The 15,579-nt window shown below is 32.3% G+C and overlaps 1 protein-coding gene across 2 annotated transcripts; it reads right to left on the bottom strand.

The window, feature by feature from the left end:
• Positions 1 to 1,321: 1,321 nt before the first annotated feature.
• Positions 1,322 to 14,264, bottom strand: SCAB1 (plectin-like protein). Of its 2 annotated transcripts, none has more exons than XM_021422493.2 (13): positions 13,978 to 14,264; positions 13,170 to 13,455; positions 12,566 to 12,694; positions 11,714 to 11,806; positions 10,257 to 10,397; positions 9,856 to 9,924; positions 8,844 to 8,927; positions 5,277 to 5,457; positions 3,354 to 3,470; positions 3,178 to 3,236; positions 2,290 to 2,424; positions 1,763 to 1,912; positions 1,322 to 1,629 (listed from the first exon to the last, which is right to left on the bottom strand). In XM_021422493.2, exons 2-13 carry the CDS (start codon positions 13,449 to 13,451, stop codon positions 1,585 to 1,587), a joined length of 1,485 nt encoding a protein of 494 aa, XP_021278168.1. In that variant the 5' UTR covers positions 13,452 to 13,455; positions 13,978 to 14,264; the 3' UTR covers positions 1,322 to 1,584. The 2 variants fall into 2 exon arrangements, with proteins under 2 accessions (XP_021278168.1, XP_021278167.1); XM_021422492.2 differs by having other exon boundaries at positions 13,170 to 13,468.
• Positions 14,265 to 15,579: the final 1,315 nt, after the last annotated feature.

Raw genomic sequence — 15,579 nt, forward strand, 5'->3', positions numbered from 1 at the left:
CATAAACAAGCACATTTATGACTTCTTCCGCCAGTTTGCCTAACTCTTTCGGCCGCCTCCATGTGTTTCAGCCTTTGTGTAATAAAAATTTGGCTAGGACGGCATCGCCATAGTCATCCACGTGTTCAAAGTGTTTGCTATTTACCGAACAAAAAATGTACAAGAACAGCTCCAGCTAATGGAAGTTCATTATTATAATAAATCAGCATTAGGAAAAATGGTAATGCTTCAAATAGTAGGGTCCACTTCTACCTGCAACTAATCAAATGGCAATGGGTGTAAAATGATTAGCTTAATGTTCAGAACACTCAGGTGTGTTAAAAATACTAATTAATTAATTGCGATAGTCTATGCAAACAAAGATAAAGAGTATGGCCCAATATTTGATAATTAAAAGCTCAAGCCATAACCATAATTGGTCAAAGGCTGTAATCTTTCGCACATATTTGCAGAAAGAGACACAAAAGATTTGGATTAGACATGGCTTTCGAAAGAGCCGAACAGCTTTTGCCTTGAATATTTTTTATGAATTGACATATCTTTATCGAAACAACTTTTCACTCTCTCTATATAAATCTTTCGTATCATAGTTTTCAAGACAGTCGATTCTTCAACACCATTTACCCCATCAATGTGTGACATTGAGACCCATTGCATGCGTATTATATTCCCAGATAATACTTGGATGAAGCGCACGTCAAGATTATTACAACTAATCTGACAACCTTAATTTAAACTAAATGATTCCGACTCCACTTTTCAATTTGATAGTACAAGTCCAATAAGTATAAGCGCTGGAGCGGTTGCAGTATTATATATGCATACTTAACGTGTTTTGACTGACAAACTAGGAGGAATCTCATCTAACTTCATTTTTGGTGTTGCTTTGTTTTTTGAGGGGGTGTTGTTTTATGAATTTGGGTTGAGTAAATCTTCATCTTGTTCTCAAGGAAATTTTTTTTTTTAATACTCAAAAGAGAAAAAATTCAAATCTTACTTATCAATAAACCAAATGCTCGAATGCTACCTTCTTTGCAAGGTTATTCTTTATATTCCTTAATGAATATGATGCTTAGGATTGGCACAAATACATGGTTCCTAACATAAAATCATAATAGTGCAACATCAAGAGGAGCAGGCCTACAAATATTTTATGACTACCAACACCCAGAATGAGTTTGCATGATACCAATGGCAAATACGAAGAAGGGAATAAACTCTTTCGGAAAATTTCAAAGAAACACCGAGTTGATTGGCTTAGATCAAATTACAAAATCATCACTCACACATCTGTCGCTATGCATAAACCATTCAACAAATATAAGACAGCTCCCGAAATCCTCCAAATATGTCTGAATATGTTACATTATTACAAAAGGCAGACAAAAAACAATGCCTTGGTGGAGTTGGACAGGATAATGGAAAGTGAAAGGCAAACTAACCAAAAAAAAAAATTGGTGGAATTGGAAACCCAATACAGAATCAAACAATGTCGTGTCCTACTATTACAAACTTATGATACATGATATATGATAACAACTCAACATAATTACAATTAGCAAAACAGAATCCTAAGGAGTTCTATTAGTTCTCTAAAGAAGCTCTGTCGTCTGGGCCGGAAAGTATGATCTGGCATTTGCAGGAAAAAAAAAAGAATAACAAAATCATTCAACAGAGTGAAAAACAGTGAAAGAAGAGAAAACTTCCAAGGTTTCTGCTCATATACATTGGGCATCCAAGCAGAATTTGGACAAACACTTACATTGCAGTCAAAAGCAAATCTCCTGGCAAGCATAATGGCTGCATTTCTTTCTCTCTCTGATTCAAATGCTAATACAACTGAAAGCCCTTTCTTTGCTTGCCAAAACAATGCCTGGGCAGCAGCATTTCCACCCCCTCTAACTCCACACAGCTAAACCATAATCACAAAGTATAAGAAACAAACCAACCCAAGACAGTAAACTCATTGAATATATCAGAAATATCATGTTCAATATCAATCTGTTATTATTTGTATAAATGTGTGATTCTTAGAACTATGAGAGAGAGCATTATCCACATGTTCGCATGCAAACCTCATTCTATACCCTTTCCCTTTCTTTCTTTCAGTGCTTAGTATGTACAAATTCTTCTAAAACAATATCAGATAAAAGAAATGCCAAAAAGGAAAAATGTGCAGGATATACGCAAAACTAGTCAAAAACCACAAAAATTCCTCTTTTCCCCCTTTTACCATTAGAAAACATCAAAGCACTTTTCATTAATGAGAAAAGTTACATGCCCTAATACCTGCATTACAGTGGAATAGTATTCTTTAGCAATTGTCGTCTTTCCTTTGCAAAGTTTCATCCTCATCTTTCCCACATGTAGTATATGAATAGATTCTGATGGATGATCTGCACCATTCATCTGGGTAACAACCACCTATAAAATAATAGTAGTAATGATATAATATTAGAAGCCAATAAAAAGAAATAAGTGGTTAAAATCTTTACAGAAGATACTAGAAACTTATTAGCCATCCATGTGCACAGGGATATATTAGAAGCCAAAACAAAGAAATAAGTAGCAGATACAATATTTTCTCAATGTTTCCAACTGCATCTCAAACCAGTAAAACATTCATGGGACGAAAGTCAATCAAACATGTCCTGCACAGCTTTAAAACCTATTCAGCATTTAACTTTTTGACCAAAACCAGATGCTGTCAGACATGTATGAGACGACTGCTAGCAAGATTGTAGTGCCCATTTGGTCAATGAGCAGCAGGGTAACAGCAAGCAAGTTTATGGGTAACCAAGCAACAAACACTTGCATCAGAAAAATGCTAACAGGAAGTTCTGCTTGGTACACGTATTGTTAAGATTCTAGCAAGGATAAGGGAAAAATTTAAGATCTTCAATGGCCTAACGTGCAGCAACAAGAGAAGAGACTATTCATAGAACATTGCAACATCCAGATCAAGAAAATAAACAGAGAAGAAATCATTTCCCTAAGCAACCACCCTTACTGAGATCGAAATCGCATCACACCTTAATTACAAAGAAAAGTCACTTCACAGTGGAAACTTAGTATTCTCTGCTCTGAATTATAAAGGAAGTTCTTTTAAATTTTACCAAACATAAAAATGTTCAATTAGACATATATGGGTGAATTTTTGGACGTAGGACAACATACATTGAATTCAACATCATGTTTCCGCACAAGTGCCTCCACATAGTTTCCCAAACCAGCAGCTGCTCTCACAAACGAAAAAACAAAGGTTATAAAATTTCAATAAATAATGAGAAATAGAAATTTCAAAAATTCATAAGTAAATAACAAATAGGCATAAAAACATCAGCATAGCAAACCTGGATCAATAGCACCAGTAGTTTTCAAAATGATTTTCTGGCCATCATAAACAATCTCAGCCTGCAGAATTCGACCAACATCAAAAGGCTCTGGAGCATAAACTGATTTGCTAGCACCTGGAAAAACCAAGGTAGATGAACAAAATCAGATCCCAAAAGGAAAGAGAATATTTTGTTGCTCACAAGAGTCAAGTATTAGCATCTTGATCTGAATAATGCTTATTTCATTTCCTAGTAGCTTTTTCTTTTTTGGTTACAAACAACTACTTTTAACCAAAACTAGCCTGCCAAAGAAAGTATCCCAGAGAAAAAGAAGTGTGTCTACTTCATCAATGCCAAGTAACATTGTCTTTAACTTATAACTCAATTCATCCATACCATAGTTTCTTTCTCCTATAATTGGCTGTACTGTAGTAATCAGTTAACACACTGTTTCAGTATAATGAATCCCATATGTTCAACTGTCTAGTCTGCTTACCTCTAAAACATGCCACTTATACCAAGTTTAGCTGAGTTCGTTCAAATATTCCAGGAAAAAGAGAATAAGCAAACCCTGCAATGCTGCTTCTCTCTTCTTAAATTATCAAACCACATTCCTAAAATATTTCAACTTAAATGTTCTGTGATACTTTTACTACACATGTTTATGCCAAGTATGGACCTCTTAAGGTGGTTTACTTAGAAACAAATCTTCAGATAAGAGCTCAAACTACAATTATTCAATGGAAAAACAAGGTCAAAAGCCCAAAAATTTCTATGGGTCTCAGATCACTAACATGCTGATCTAACAACACTTTAAGTGCGCTTCTTTTCTAGCATCTAACTAGTTATGGAGTTAAAGGCATTGGAAAAGCTTGGCAAACTTCAAGCTGAAGATTCAGAACTTTCATAAAAAACGGATCCTAAGCTGTTCCAAAACAGCCACATTATAAAATCCTTTTTAAATATACAATCGTTTTCACAAGACTCATTTATGTGAGAAGTATATATGAATGCTAAGTCATTAATGCAAATATCAATCAAACATCACATGAACATAGATAATGTCTAAACAATGACTTTTTAATCAAATTCTCTATACAGCCATCCTAATCCTAAACTCTAAAAGGCAGAAATGATCTAGCCCTGAATTAAATCTAACTAAATTTATTAAGCAATAGAAACCCAGTGCCTAAATGATTTGATCTAAAAACTAGCACAGAATTAGAGATCATAGCTAACTTCTGTTTTAACTTTAAAACAAAGAAAAAAAAAAGTAAAATTCAATATTGCCTGCCAGGAAAACACACACACACACATATTAAATTGTGTTTACCATAAATATATAGAATCCATGGGCTGAATGGACAATGTAAGCATAATCTTTGAAAGTTCACAGTTCCCGTATTAGGGGGACCAATTCAATTGATTTGAGTATGACAAACTATTAAATTTTCAATATCATAAATTAACATGCTATCCCATTTAATAATATTTGCATTTCAGACCACTTAATGGGATACTTGAACATGGGTAATACACATTTTGCATGCTTAACCTCATAAATTAACATGCTATTCCATTTGATAACATTTGCATTTCAGACAACTTAATGGGATACTTGAACATGGGTAATAAACATTTTGCATACTTAACCTCCAACCTTAATTAAACAAACTAACAAAATTTATTTATCTACAGCCACAATGATGTTTAGCTTTAAGGCAAAGCAAGTGTTAAACAACAATGGGCTGACAAATAATGAAATACTGCTTGATGGGGACAATCATGATTTAAACATATTAACTAAAAAGAATCAGCATAAGAAAGCAAAAACAGATGCTAATCTGTGTGTTATGACATTAATATTTTCTTACATCACCCGGTTTGCCAACCACCAACTAATCTTAAACATAAAGAGGATAGAATCAATGCCTATCTTACCTGATATAAGCTCCTTTTTTCCACCTTCAGATGAAATACGATACCACTGAATTGAACAGCCCGAAAGTTCCGGAGCAAAATCAGAGCAAGGTTTAATCCGCAAATATGAACCCAAAGTTTCAGCACCATCTAATTCATATAAATGAGACAAATTTTCCTCGACTCTCTTGCTTCTTGCTAGCTGCAAAAATCAGTTAAGGAAAGAAAAAGGTTAAAGAAGTCACTGATCAACACAAACAATAGAACTATATTAATATGCAGCAGTGCATGTCCACACAAATGCCTATGAGAAGAAAATATCAGAGCAGTTAAATTGAAAATCCTTCAGAAAGAATACCAGTATACCACTGCAAACTAGAAAATGAAATGGCACTCGGTATGTACTATTTCTGCTTGTGTATTTGAAACGAAATAAATAAAAGAGTTTTGCTAACGGGTGCCCTAAGGAGCTTTAATGCACTACCAACTACCACCAATTTTCTTGGTAAAAGAAATTGAATGAAAGCTAATCATTCTTCTTAAAGACTTATTACCTTTTCTTACTTTCTCCATAATTCCCTTAAGCATCTCTTTCTATTTTTGTGTCTTCCACTTTTCTAGCCAAAAAAGCTACGCTGCAGAAGGACTGAAATAGCCTTTTCAAGCATTGCGTCCCTTCCCTCCCAAAAAGGCATGCCCATTCACATTTTGCTGATTTCCTATTTCTTTGCTTCTTGGATAGTTCAATTACTTTCAAAGATGGTTTTCAGAAACGATAGCAAAAACAATCTCTTTTTTAACTTCATGTTTTTTTTATCAATTCAATCTTTTCCAATTGTGAAACTGTCTTTCTGCATAATTTTGGTAGAAAATAAAAGCGTCCTATTCACTAAGAAAGCATTGGCCAACAAAAGGTTCAAGCTCGATCTCTATTAAATTTTAATCAATTTGTCCATTTTCTCATATTCCTTCAAGCTCGATCTCTATTAAATTTTAATCAATTTGTCTATTTTCTTATATTCCTATAGGAATATCCAGAGCTTCATTAAGTGATTATGTGACTTCAATAATTTTTGAAGACTCATTCAAATCAAATTCTCTTCATTCAAAATTTTCAAAATATGTTTCATCATTGGGAAATTCATTTAGAGTCAAAGCTTTTTCCTTCTGAACTTGAGGCATTTCTCCTTCATTCGAGATTGAACTACCATTAGGAAAGAAGAAAAAATTATTCTAACAATGTTAAACATGTAAAGCTAAGGAAAATTCTCCATGATACCCTTCAGCATCATTTCCTATTGTTTATATCTCTTCCACTTTTCCAGCCATAAAAGCTAAGCTGCAAAAAGAGTGAAATAGACTTTTCACGCATATACCTCCCTCCCAGAAAGACACTCCAAAGAGCCAGTAGCAAAGACGGAGATACTCATATAGCCTCTATATACTTTAGTACAGTACACAGCATTCAGACCTTTGTGTATATTCCATCTTACCTGCTTCTTCTCCAAATGTTATTGGCATTACATATTCGGTGAATATGATTTTTAAAGAAAGCCAAATTGCTTAAAAGGTAACTCTTTCTCTTTATTTTATGTTTTATCTTCTGAATCATTTTTTTAACATGTTTAACATAACTATTCCTAGAAATATAATTTTATTTGTTGTTTGCAAGGATGTTATTATGTGTTAGAATAATTTACTATATAATTCTTTTTACATGTTTAGCATTGTTAGAACAATTTTCCTTCCTTTTTAATGGTAGTTAATCTCAGATAAATGAAGAAATGTCTCAAAGTACAAAAGTAAAAAGTCTTGACTTAAATTAATTTTCAAATGACAAAAAATATCATTAAAATTTTGAATGAAGAGAATTTGATTCAAATAAGTCACCAAAAATTATTGAAGTCATATCATCACCTAACAAAGCTCTAGAGCTTCCTGTAGGAATGGAAGAAAATGGACAAATTGATGAAATTCAATAGAGATGAAGCTTGAACCTTTAGTTGGCCAATGCTTTCTTAGTGAAGAATAAGCTTAGTTTTCTATCAAAATTTTACAAAGAGACATGGTTTCTCAATTAGAAAGATCAAATTGATAATTAAAGGAAGAGATTTTTTTTCCATTGTTATGGTAGACCACTTTAAGGTGGCGTTTGGTACATTACAATGCAATGTGATTACAAGTAATGTGATTGCAAGCAATGTGATTACAGGAAAAATAACATTACAGTGTTTGGTATGTAAGCAAAATAATGATTAAAATGCAGGGAAGATAACATTACAGTGTTTGGTTTATAAGTACTTTAGTGGGAATGTAATGTTAATTGTCAAAATTACCCCTAATTATTAAAATATAAGTTTATATATTTATATTTTTTATATAATTTTTATATATATCATTCTTAAATATATTTTTAATGTCATATATTTTTTTTATTTTATTATTATAATATTTTATATTATTTTTAATATATTTATATTTTTATTATTAATTTTTATATAATATCATATTTTAAATATATTTTTAATGTCATTTTTTAATATATTTTTTATATTATATATTTTATTTTATTGTTTTACCTATATATATAAATATTAATTTTTATATTTTATTTTTTTAATTTTTATTCTTATATTATATATTTTATTTTAATTATAATATTATAAAATATTTTTAATAAGGTAATAAAGTTGAAGGGTAAAATTGTCTTTAAGAATATTACAGAGTGCAATGTAATGTGATTGCATTGGTTTTGGACTGCAATCACATTACATCCATTGGCTGTAATGTGATTGCATTGCAATCTTACATTGCAGTGATCTGTTACAAAACAAACACTGCAATGTAATTTAATAAGTCACATTGCAGGGAATGTGCTTTACATCCCTGATACCAAACGGACCCTAAAAGTAAATGAACCATCCAAGGAGCAAAGAAATAAGAAATCAGCAAAATGTGAATGGTGTGTCATTTTAAGAGGGAAGAGACACAACGCGTAAAAAGGCTATTTCAGTCTTTTTGCAGCTTAACTTTTTAAGCTGGAAAAGTGAAAGAGACACAAAATAGGAAAAAATGCTTAAGGGTATTATGGAGAAAGTAAAAAAAGGTATAAAGCTTTTAAGGAGAACGGTTAGCCTTCATGTAACTCTCCTTTTGACCAAGAAAATTGGTGGCGATTAGTAGTGCATTAAAGCTCCTTAACAGGTGCCCTAAGGGCACCCTTTAGCAACTCCCTATATAAAATTGGTTCAAACATTTGAAATATGCATCAGAACCACAAACATATGAATCCCTCAATATATTGAAACGATAAGAATTACAGATCCATGCATTATCCCAAAAATGCATAGACTTTGCTAAATTTTCAATTTCAAACAATCTTCCCACAACAAATTAAATACCAATATGCAAAATTGAACGGAAAGTGAAAAGAAATGTAAAAATTATTAGCTCAACATTGCACAAAGAATCTTTGGAAAATCCAAGAAGATGCTAAAAATCTATGAACATTAATTCAGCTATCGCAACAAGAATGGCTGAAAGAAACTTATTAATAAAATCTACAGATCTAAAAGGTGAAAGCCAAACCTCCTTTTGAAGCAGTATGGAATGCTTAGACTTCTCTGCAAGTTGAATCCTTAATGCTAGAAGTTCATGTTCCATGTCCATGACCTGCAAATTGATATAAGTTGAACTCGTCTACTATTTCAACTGCAAATTGTCATGCTGCAAACGCATACATACTTTAGACGATACAGAAGCATATATTAACATAACAGACTTGCTAAGACTTGCCTTTTTGTGGAAACAACCTCAATATTAAACGAGCCCATCCATTGGTTGATTCATTTTGGAGCCAAAACAAGCCATCATTCAATTACAAAACTCTATGCAAGAGACCAAACAGGAACCTTAAAAACACAACATTTCAACCTAATACTTTTATTAATATAGACCCAAAGGGTATCCTGAGAATCTGCTCTCCCTAGAAAGTGGGACTCCAATATACATAATCAAGTCCCACTACCATAGCCCAGACGAGCCCACATTTGAATTATATTTAAAAGATAAAAAAAGATATGCATCAACCATGCACATTCTAACAAACAACTTCATCTTGTATTTAGTGCTATTTTCACTTGTAATTTATTTCTTTTCATCTTTACAGATAGATTTTTCCCCTCATAAAAATAAGAATTAACAGCCTTAAATCTTAAGCTATAATATACCTCAAAAGATTAGAGTTACGCAACAGGGACTGAACAGGAAATCACATCAACCCTGTAAACCATTCTGACCTCCAATGAAATGGTGAAACTACTCCAAAAATATTGTTGTATGTCTTTAAAAATACAATTGGAGCAAAAATATGCTAACTTCTTAGCAGTTTATATAAGATTATGAGTTTGTCAGGCTAATAGATCATGAATTCCCAAAACATCCAACTTGCATTATGGTAAAAAACAAACCAATTTTCTCGGATAAGAAAATAGAGACAGCAGCAATGCTATAAGCCTATCAGGGACTTAAAATAATTTACAGGAATATTTTTGTACTTATGACAAAAAACAAAAAATCCAATCACAGATCTGAGATAAACCTTGCTTGGTTGGTGCAGCATTTTGATCCGTCTTGCCTCTTGAACCTCCTTCATTAATTCTTCCAGGTCCTAAAATCCAAGCAAAATAATTTTTCTCAAAGAAAAAAACACAAAAATATAGATAAAATTGCCACAATAAAAATGTAGAAAGTAGAAACTGCTATGGTGAACATGAGAGCCTCACAGAGGAACAGTATACATATGAAATTTGTATAGAAAAATTAATAGTAAAATTAAGTTATGTCTAAGCATTAATTATTTTTCACAGTTAATGCAATGTGGAAAGAGAGCGAGAAAATCAATATAAAGCTAGATGCATTTAGCTGGTAGATTGTCAACAATGCAATTTCCCATAACAAAACTCTGAAAGTCAATAAACAGAATACGGAAAAAACAAACACCTGTTTGCCTGAAGCTCGAGACACTTGTTCATGTTCCTGAAGGGCCTCTTCCACCCTCTGAACTGCTGCTCTTGCACTCTCAATTTCAACACGAGCAAAAGCTCTTTCCTCATCAACAAGTTTCTTTGCATCTTCAGAAGCCTTTGAAAGACACAAATATGCAAAAGTAAAGCAGTAACATAGATATTAGTATACTCTACGCTTCGAAGTAGAGAAAAAAAGAACAAAAATATTAATCAGGCAAATAATTTACGGATCCAGGCCCAACATAGCTAGATTCCTCCCAGTAAATTATCAGAGTAGCCTTCCTTTTATAAAGCTACAGGTTGCTCAGCGTCAGTGAATGTTTGGTTTTCTTTTCTGTCTTTCATTCTTAAAACAAAATTTCGAAACAAAACAGGATCTAGTTAGGTTCCTTTATTCTCAGGTACAGCTACATTTGAATAACTTAAAGTGAAAAACTAAAATAAAAGTATGTGAGAACAGATAAAAACATTTTTGAGAACATGGGGTGTCCTGAGAACAATTCTATTTAAAACTGTTACCATAGGAAAAACATTAGGTTTTGAGAATGAAAAATTGTTTCTGAAAACAAGAATCAAACCCCAGCCTTCCCTAGAAAACAGATTGGATAGTGAGGGATAGTGAGGTATTACATATTAGAAACATAAACATTTTAGAACCAATAAAGCAAGTCCTTTCATCCCTTGCCTATATGAGGCTTAATAATTAGGAAAAAGGAGGCAAGGAAAATAAAAGTCTGGCCAGTATAATAAGAAAGCAGCAAACTGAGCATTTATTCCACCATCATATCAGTGAATATACAAATTTAAAAGGAGAAGAAAAAAGATTAAAGTTCTGGCAGGTGTCATCAAAACAAGTACTCTAAAATAATGCCGCCCTTTTAAATTGATCAAATTTTACTATGACTAGAAAAAGAAAGACAATCGTTCCTCAACTATTTTCTTATTCAAAAAGTTACTAGAATATCCACATACTGTGATTCCAAAATATACAAGTGAACTTCAGAAAAACATAACCTACATCACCCCAGCCAAAACATCACTTCTTCAATAAAGAAAAAGGCATTCTACAACTAAAAATAATAACTGACCAAAAGGCCCCCTTCCTATTCGGCCAAAATAATCCGTAAAGGTACCTTAACAAGAAATTCTAAAAGCTCAGGAGAAAGACAGTAAAAAATCACTGGCTGAGTGATGATAATACATTCGGACTTTCTAAATGTTAATCAAAACAATGTACAAGCTATTACAGTAAATCTCAAATCAAAAACACACTTATGGAAGCACCACACGTATATATAGCCTATAATGCATTTAATTGTTCAGCATTTTCAGATACATTAATGCTACAAATATACATCACCAAACAAACTTATTGTGAAATCCAGAAAAAGGGATGACACATCACCCAGCATTAATCATAAGGTATATTACCTGCTTAAGGAAATTTGCTAGTTTCTTCACTTCTGCCTTTTCTTGAATCAACTCTCCTTCTCTTTGAGTCAGTTGAACTGCCAAAGCTTCCACCTGGGGAAGCAACCATAATTCAAATGTTATTATTGCCTCACTTGAAAGTTAGCAGGCAATATACACTAACCAAGAATCCAAATAGATAATTCTGGATGAAACACTGCAAAGGAGAAAAGATATAACCCAGGGATCAAAAGAAACATCATTGAAGGATTTTTTTTCCTTTTGTGTTTTCTCTTTATCCATTTCTTTTCCACCCCAAAGCTGGGGGAAAGACATTCTCAAAGCTAATATATTCAAACAAAATGAACAGTTTTCTCCCAGAAAAGTTGGCTTCATAACTAACCATGCTATAAATGATATCAGTAAGACTTACAATATTATTACACAAGGCAGAAGACCACAATTCAGATGCCATGCTATTTCTACAACCAAATCCTTCCTTACTAGAAGGCAGGGATTTATACAGCATATCATATTTAAGGGCAAATTAAACTGCTTCCCTAGCACTTTACCAATGATTACAGTATGGAACAACATTGACACAACAATAATAACATCCATGCACCTAAAAGTGCCAACTGAAGCAACAATAGGCAATCATGCCCTTAAAGTTACGGCATATATTTTCTCCTCATCCTTCACCATGAAAATTAGTTCTCTATGCACCAAGAGTAATAGAGAAGGTTTATTAAAGTAAAACCTAGCAATGCATTTTAAATATCATTTTACATTCAAAACTATACTAAATAGGTCTGGCATATCACTGTCATAGGTAATAAATTCAATGGTAGAAGCAAAATGTAGAGCGCTAACCATGGCAATAGCTTCCTCTACATCATCCTTGTTTCTTCCAGCCACACGTCCTTTTAAAGATTCCAGGGCATCTCTAAGCTTCTTCAAAAGGACATGTTTCTCCAGTGAAGCTGCCTCTCTGAGTCTAGCCTGAATCCAATAAATGACTGGCTTAAAATTTGTTTAAATGACAATCCATACTGGTTACATATTAATAATAGTCATGATGCTTCTCAACTGTGAAGAGAAACAACAGAGAAAAATAGAAGAATCATTCGCAGAACAGACTACTCAGTGACCCAACCTAGTTCTTCAATCCAGTGATTCTCCTCCAAGATGCATAAACAAAATGATAAAAACCCATAATGAAAAATTTAGTATTCAATTGATCTGAATGCCACTTACTCACATAACTGGGCTACTGCTGCTAACCTTTTATTATCAAATTAAAATACAAACCAACTTATAACTTATAAGTAGTTTGTAACAAACTATCTTCAATTCCTAGGATTCGTCATAAGGCTAAATAAGTCAATCTAATTTTAGGGGATTTAAAGAAATGTCTTTAGCAATCTTTCTAAAAAAACCGCAATGCATAAATAAGTGAACTTCAAATGAATTTGACCTCTTCAGACAACTTAGCAGCAGCAGCTAATCCCTTCTCAAATTTACTAGCAAGGTCACGAACAGAGAGGCGTTTCTGTTGCTCCAGCAACAGCGCGGTCTCACGAGCAACAACCTCCTTCATGGACAAAACTTTAGGATCTTCTTTGGCATCCAGAATCTGATTATTTGCCCCAATTTTGTAATTGGGGAACCGACTAGACGCAAATATTACATCAGCTGATACTGCTGGAACTGCTTCCTTTTGCATAGTACCACCAAATTCTCGACTTACCCTCGTCATTGTTCTGAAACTAAACTCTGTCAGATCACCAAAAAGAGGGGGTTTATTTTTCGGGTTCTGAAAAAGGATTTTAACTTAGAATAAAAGAATTATTTATTTAAAAAAAAACCTGCAAACAGCTTAAACCAAAATGTGGGTCAGTATTAACCAACCTAAACACTTCAATTAGGTATATTAATTATCTAAATTAGTTGCCAAACATCTAACTCAAAAAAAAAAACCCAATTTAAATCAGATAATTTGTAGTTAGGTACGCTAAGCAGAAATAAAATAAAATAATGTTTTCACTCAATTTTTGCTAATATGAACAAAAAAATAAAAAAATGAAATATAGATCAAAATCAGAAAACTACCAGAAAATTCTCTAACATCTAAACAAATAAAATACCACAAGACAAACATGCAAAGCAGGGGGCATAAGAAAATAAAAACAGATAGTATTTGGTTATAGGAAACCCTAATTTAAGAAGAAAAAAAAAGGGAAAAGCAAACAATGAAGGGAAAAAAAGGGAGAATTGGAACTTACAGATCATGAAAAATATGTGAAAAAGAAGAAAGAAAAGGGAAAAATGGAATAGCGAAATCAGATTGTCCGATCAGCTAGGTTGAAATGGAAGGAAAGCTTTTGAATTATCTGAAGAAATTAATACAAATAGTTGAAGAGGAAAAATAAAGAGAATATGCAGGAATTTTTTCTTTTTTTTTTTTCGGGGTTGTTGTTCTGCTTTTTGAAAAGGGAAGGCAAAAAGAAGAGAAGAGGCGAGAAGACAAAGAAAAAGCCTCCCTCCATGGACTGACTACTTTCTCTTTCCTATTTTTTATTTTATGTCTAGCTTTTGTTTCCGTCAAAGAAATGGTAAGAAATTCAACAGTATCTAATGTTTTTAATTCACTGTATCCTCAAATTGACCCTGTCTATTGTCTGTCTTTTACTTTCTTTGCTTTTAATTACCTATTAAATTTTATTTTTCATTTCTTATGTAAAATATATATTATATATATGCATTTAATTCTTAGTATTTATAATATATAAAATCAAAATACATGTATATTTTTTTGTTGGTAGAAATAAATATCTTGATTTACGATATTTTAAAATTATTATTTTGAATAATTTTTATTGCTTATTATTTTTAATTACAATTATAAATTAATAATTTTAAGATTTATCCAGATTTGCATAGGAATTTTTTAATTCTATTGAATCACTTTTATTAAAAAAAAATAGTTATTTGCATTCAAAATTTTTATTATCTTTTTTCGAAATGGTGTCATATTAAGTTGAAAAAAATTAAAAATTAATTTCAAATAAAAAATAAACTTAATTACAATAATTAAGAATCATTTCTACTAACAATTGTTTGACACTTTTGAAACTTAAGATTACTATTTAAAAATAAAATCATTTGTCAATTTAGTAAAGACCATTGTATTAATCATATACTGTTATATTAAAAGGAAAATATTTTTTAAAAAAATTTATATTTGATACACTCATTATCATTTAATTATAAAATGTTATTTTGTAAATAAGTAAAAAATAGAAAATTAAAAGTCTTTTTAAATAAATTTTGTGTGTGTTTAAATATCAACAACTTGTTTGCTCTTTGCTATGAGATAGTAAAAAACTAAAATGTAAACATTACTGGCAAATTATCTAACACAAAAACAGGGAAAATCGACCTAATTTACTACATTGTCCTTGGTGGAATGAAGGAAAATTCGCACCTTAAGGGGCAAAAGGCTTGTTGAAGTATGGGGTGAAATGGGAATGATAAATATTTTCTGTTTACGGAGATAAATGAATTGGGAATTGTTGAATATGATGCTTATGCTTCAAACCCAATACTCCTTCTGAATTGGACCCACGCCACCCATCCATCCATCAATTATTATTTATTATATTCATTATGCTATCTACCTCACTCCTCCCCCGCACTTTTTCCAAAGCAAATAAATTGAAACAATTTAAAGACACAGAAAATAAGAAGAAGAAGAAAATAAAACGGCAGGCAGGGGAGGCTTGGCCGGTGGAAATGTCGAGGATGAGGATGACTGCTTCCCTGGTTGACAAAGTAGCAATGGGTCCCAAACCACCGAAATAGCTTTTTCCTTTGTTTTCTACTCA

The sequence above is a fragment of the Theobroma umbraticum genome, unplaced genomic scaffold (genome assembly GCF_002168275.2).
Source record: "Theobroma umbraticum cultivar Fairchild unplaced genomic scaffold, ASM216827v3 scaffold_95.0, whole genome shotgun sequence".
Classification (NCBI taxonomy): Eukaryota; Viridiplantae; Streptophyta; class Magnoliopsida; order Malvales; family Malvaceae; genus Theobroma; species Theobroma umbraticum.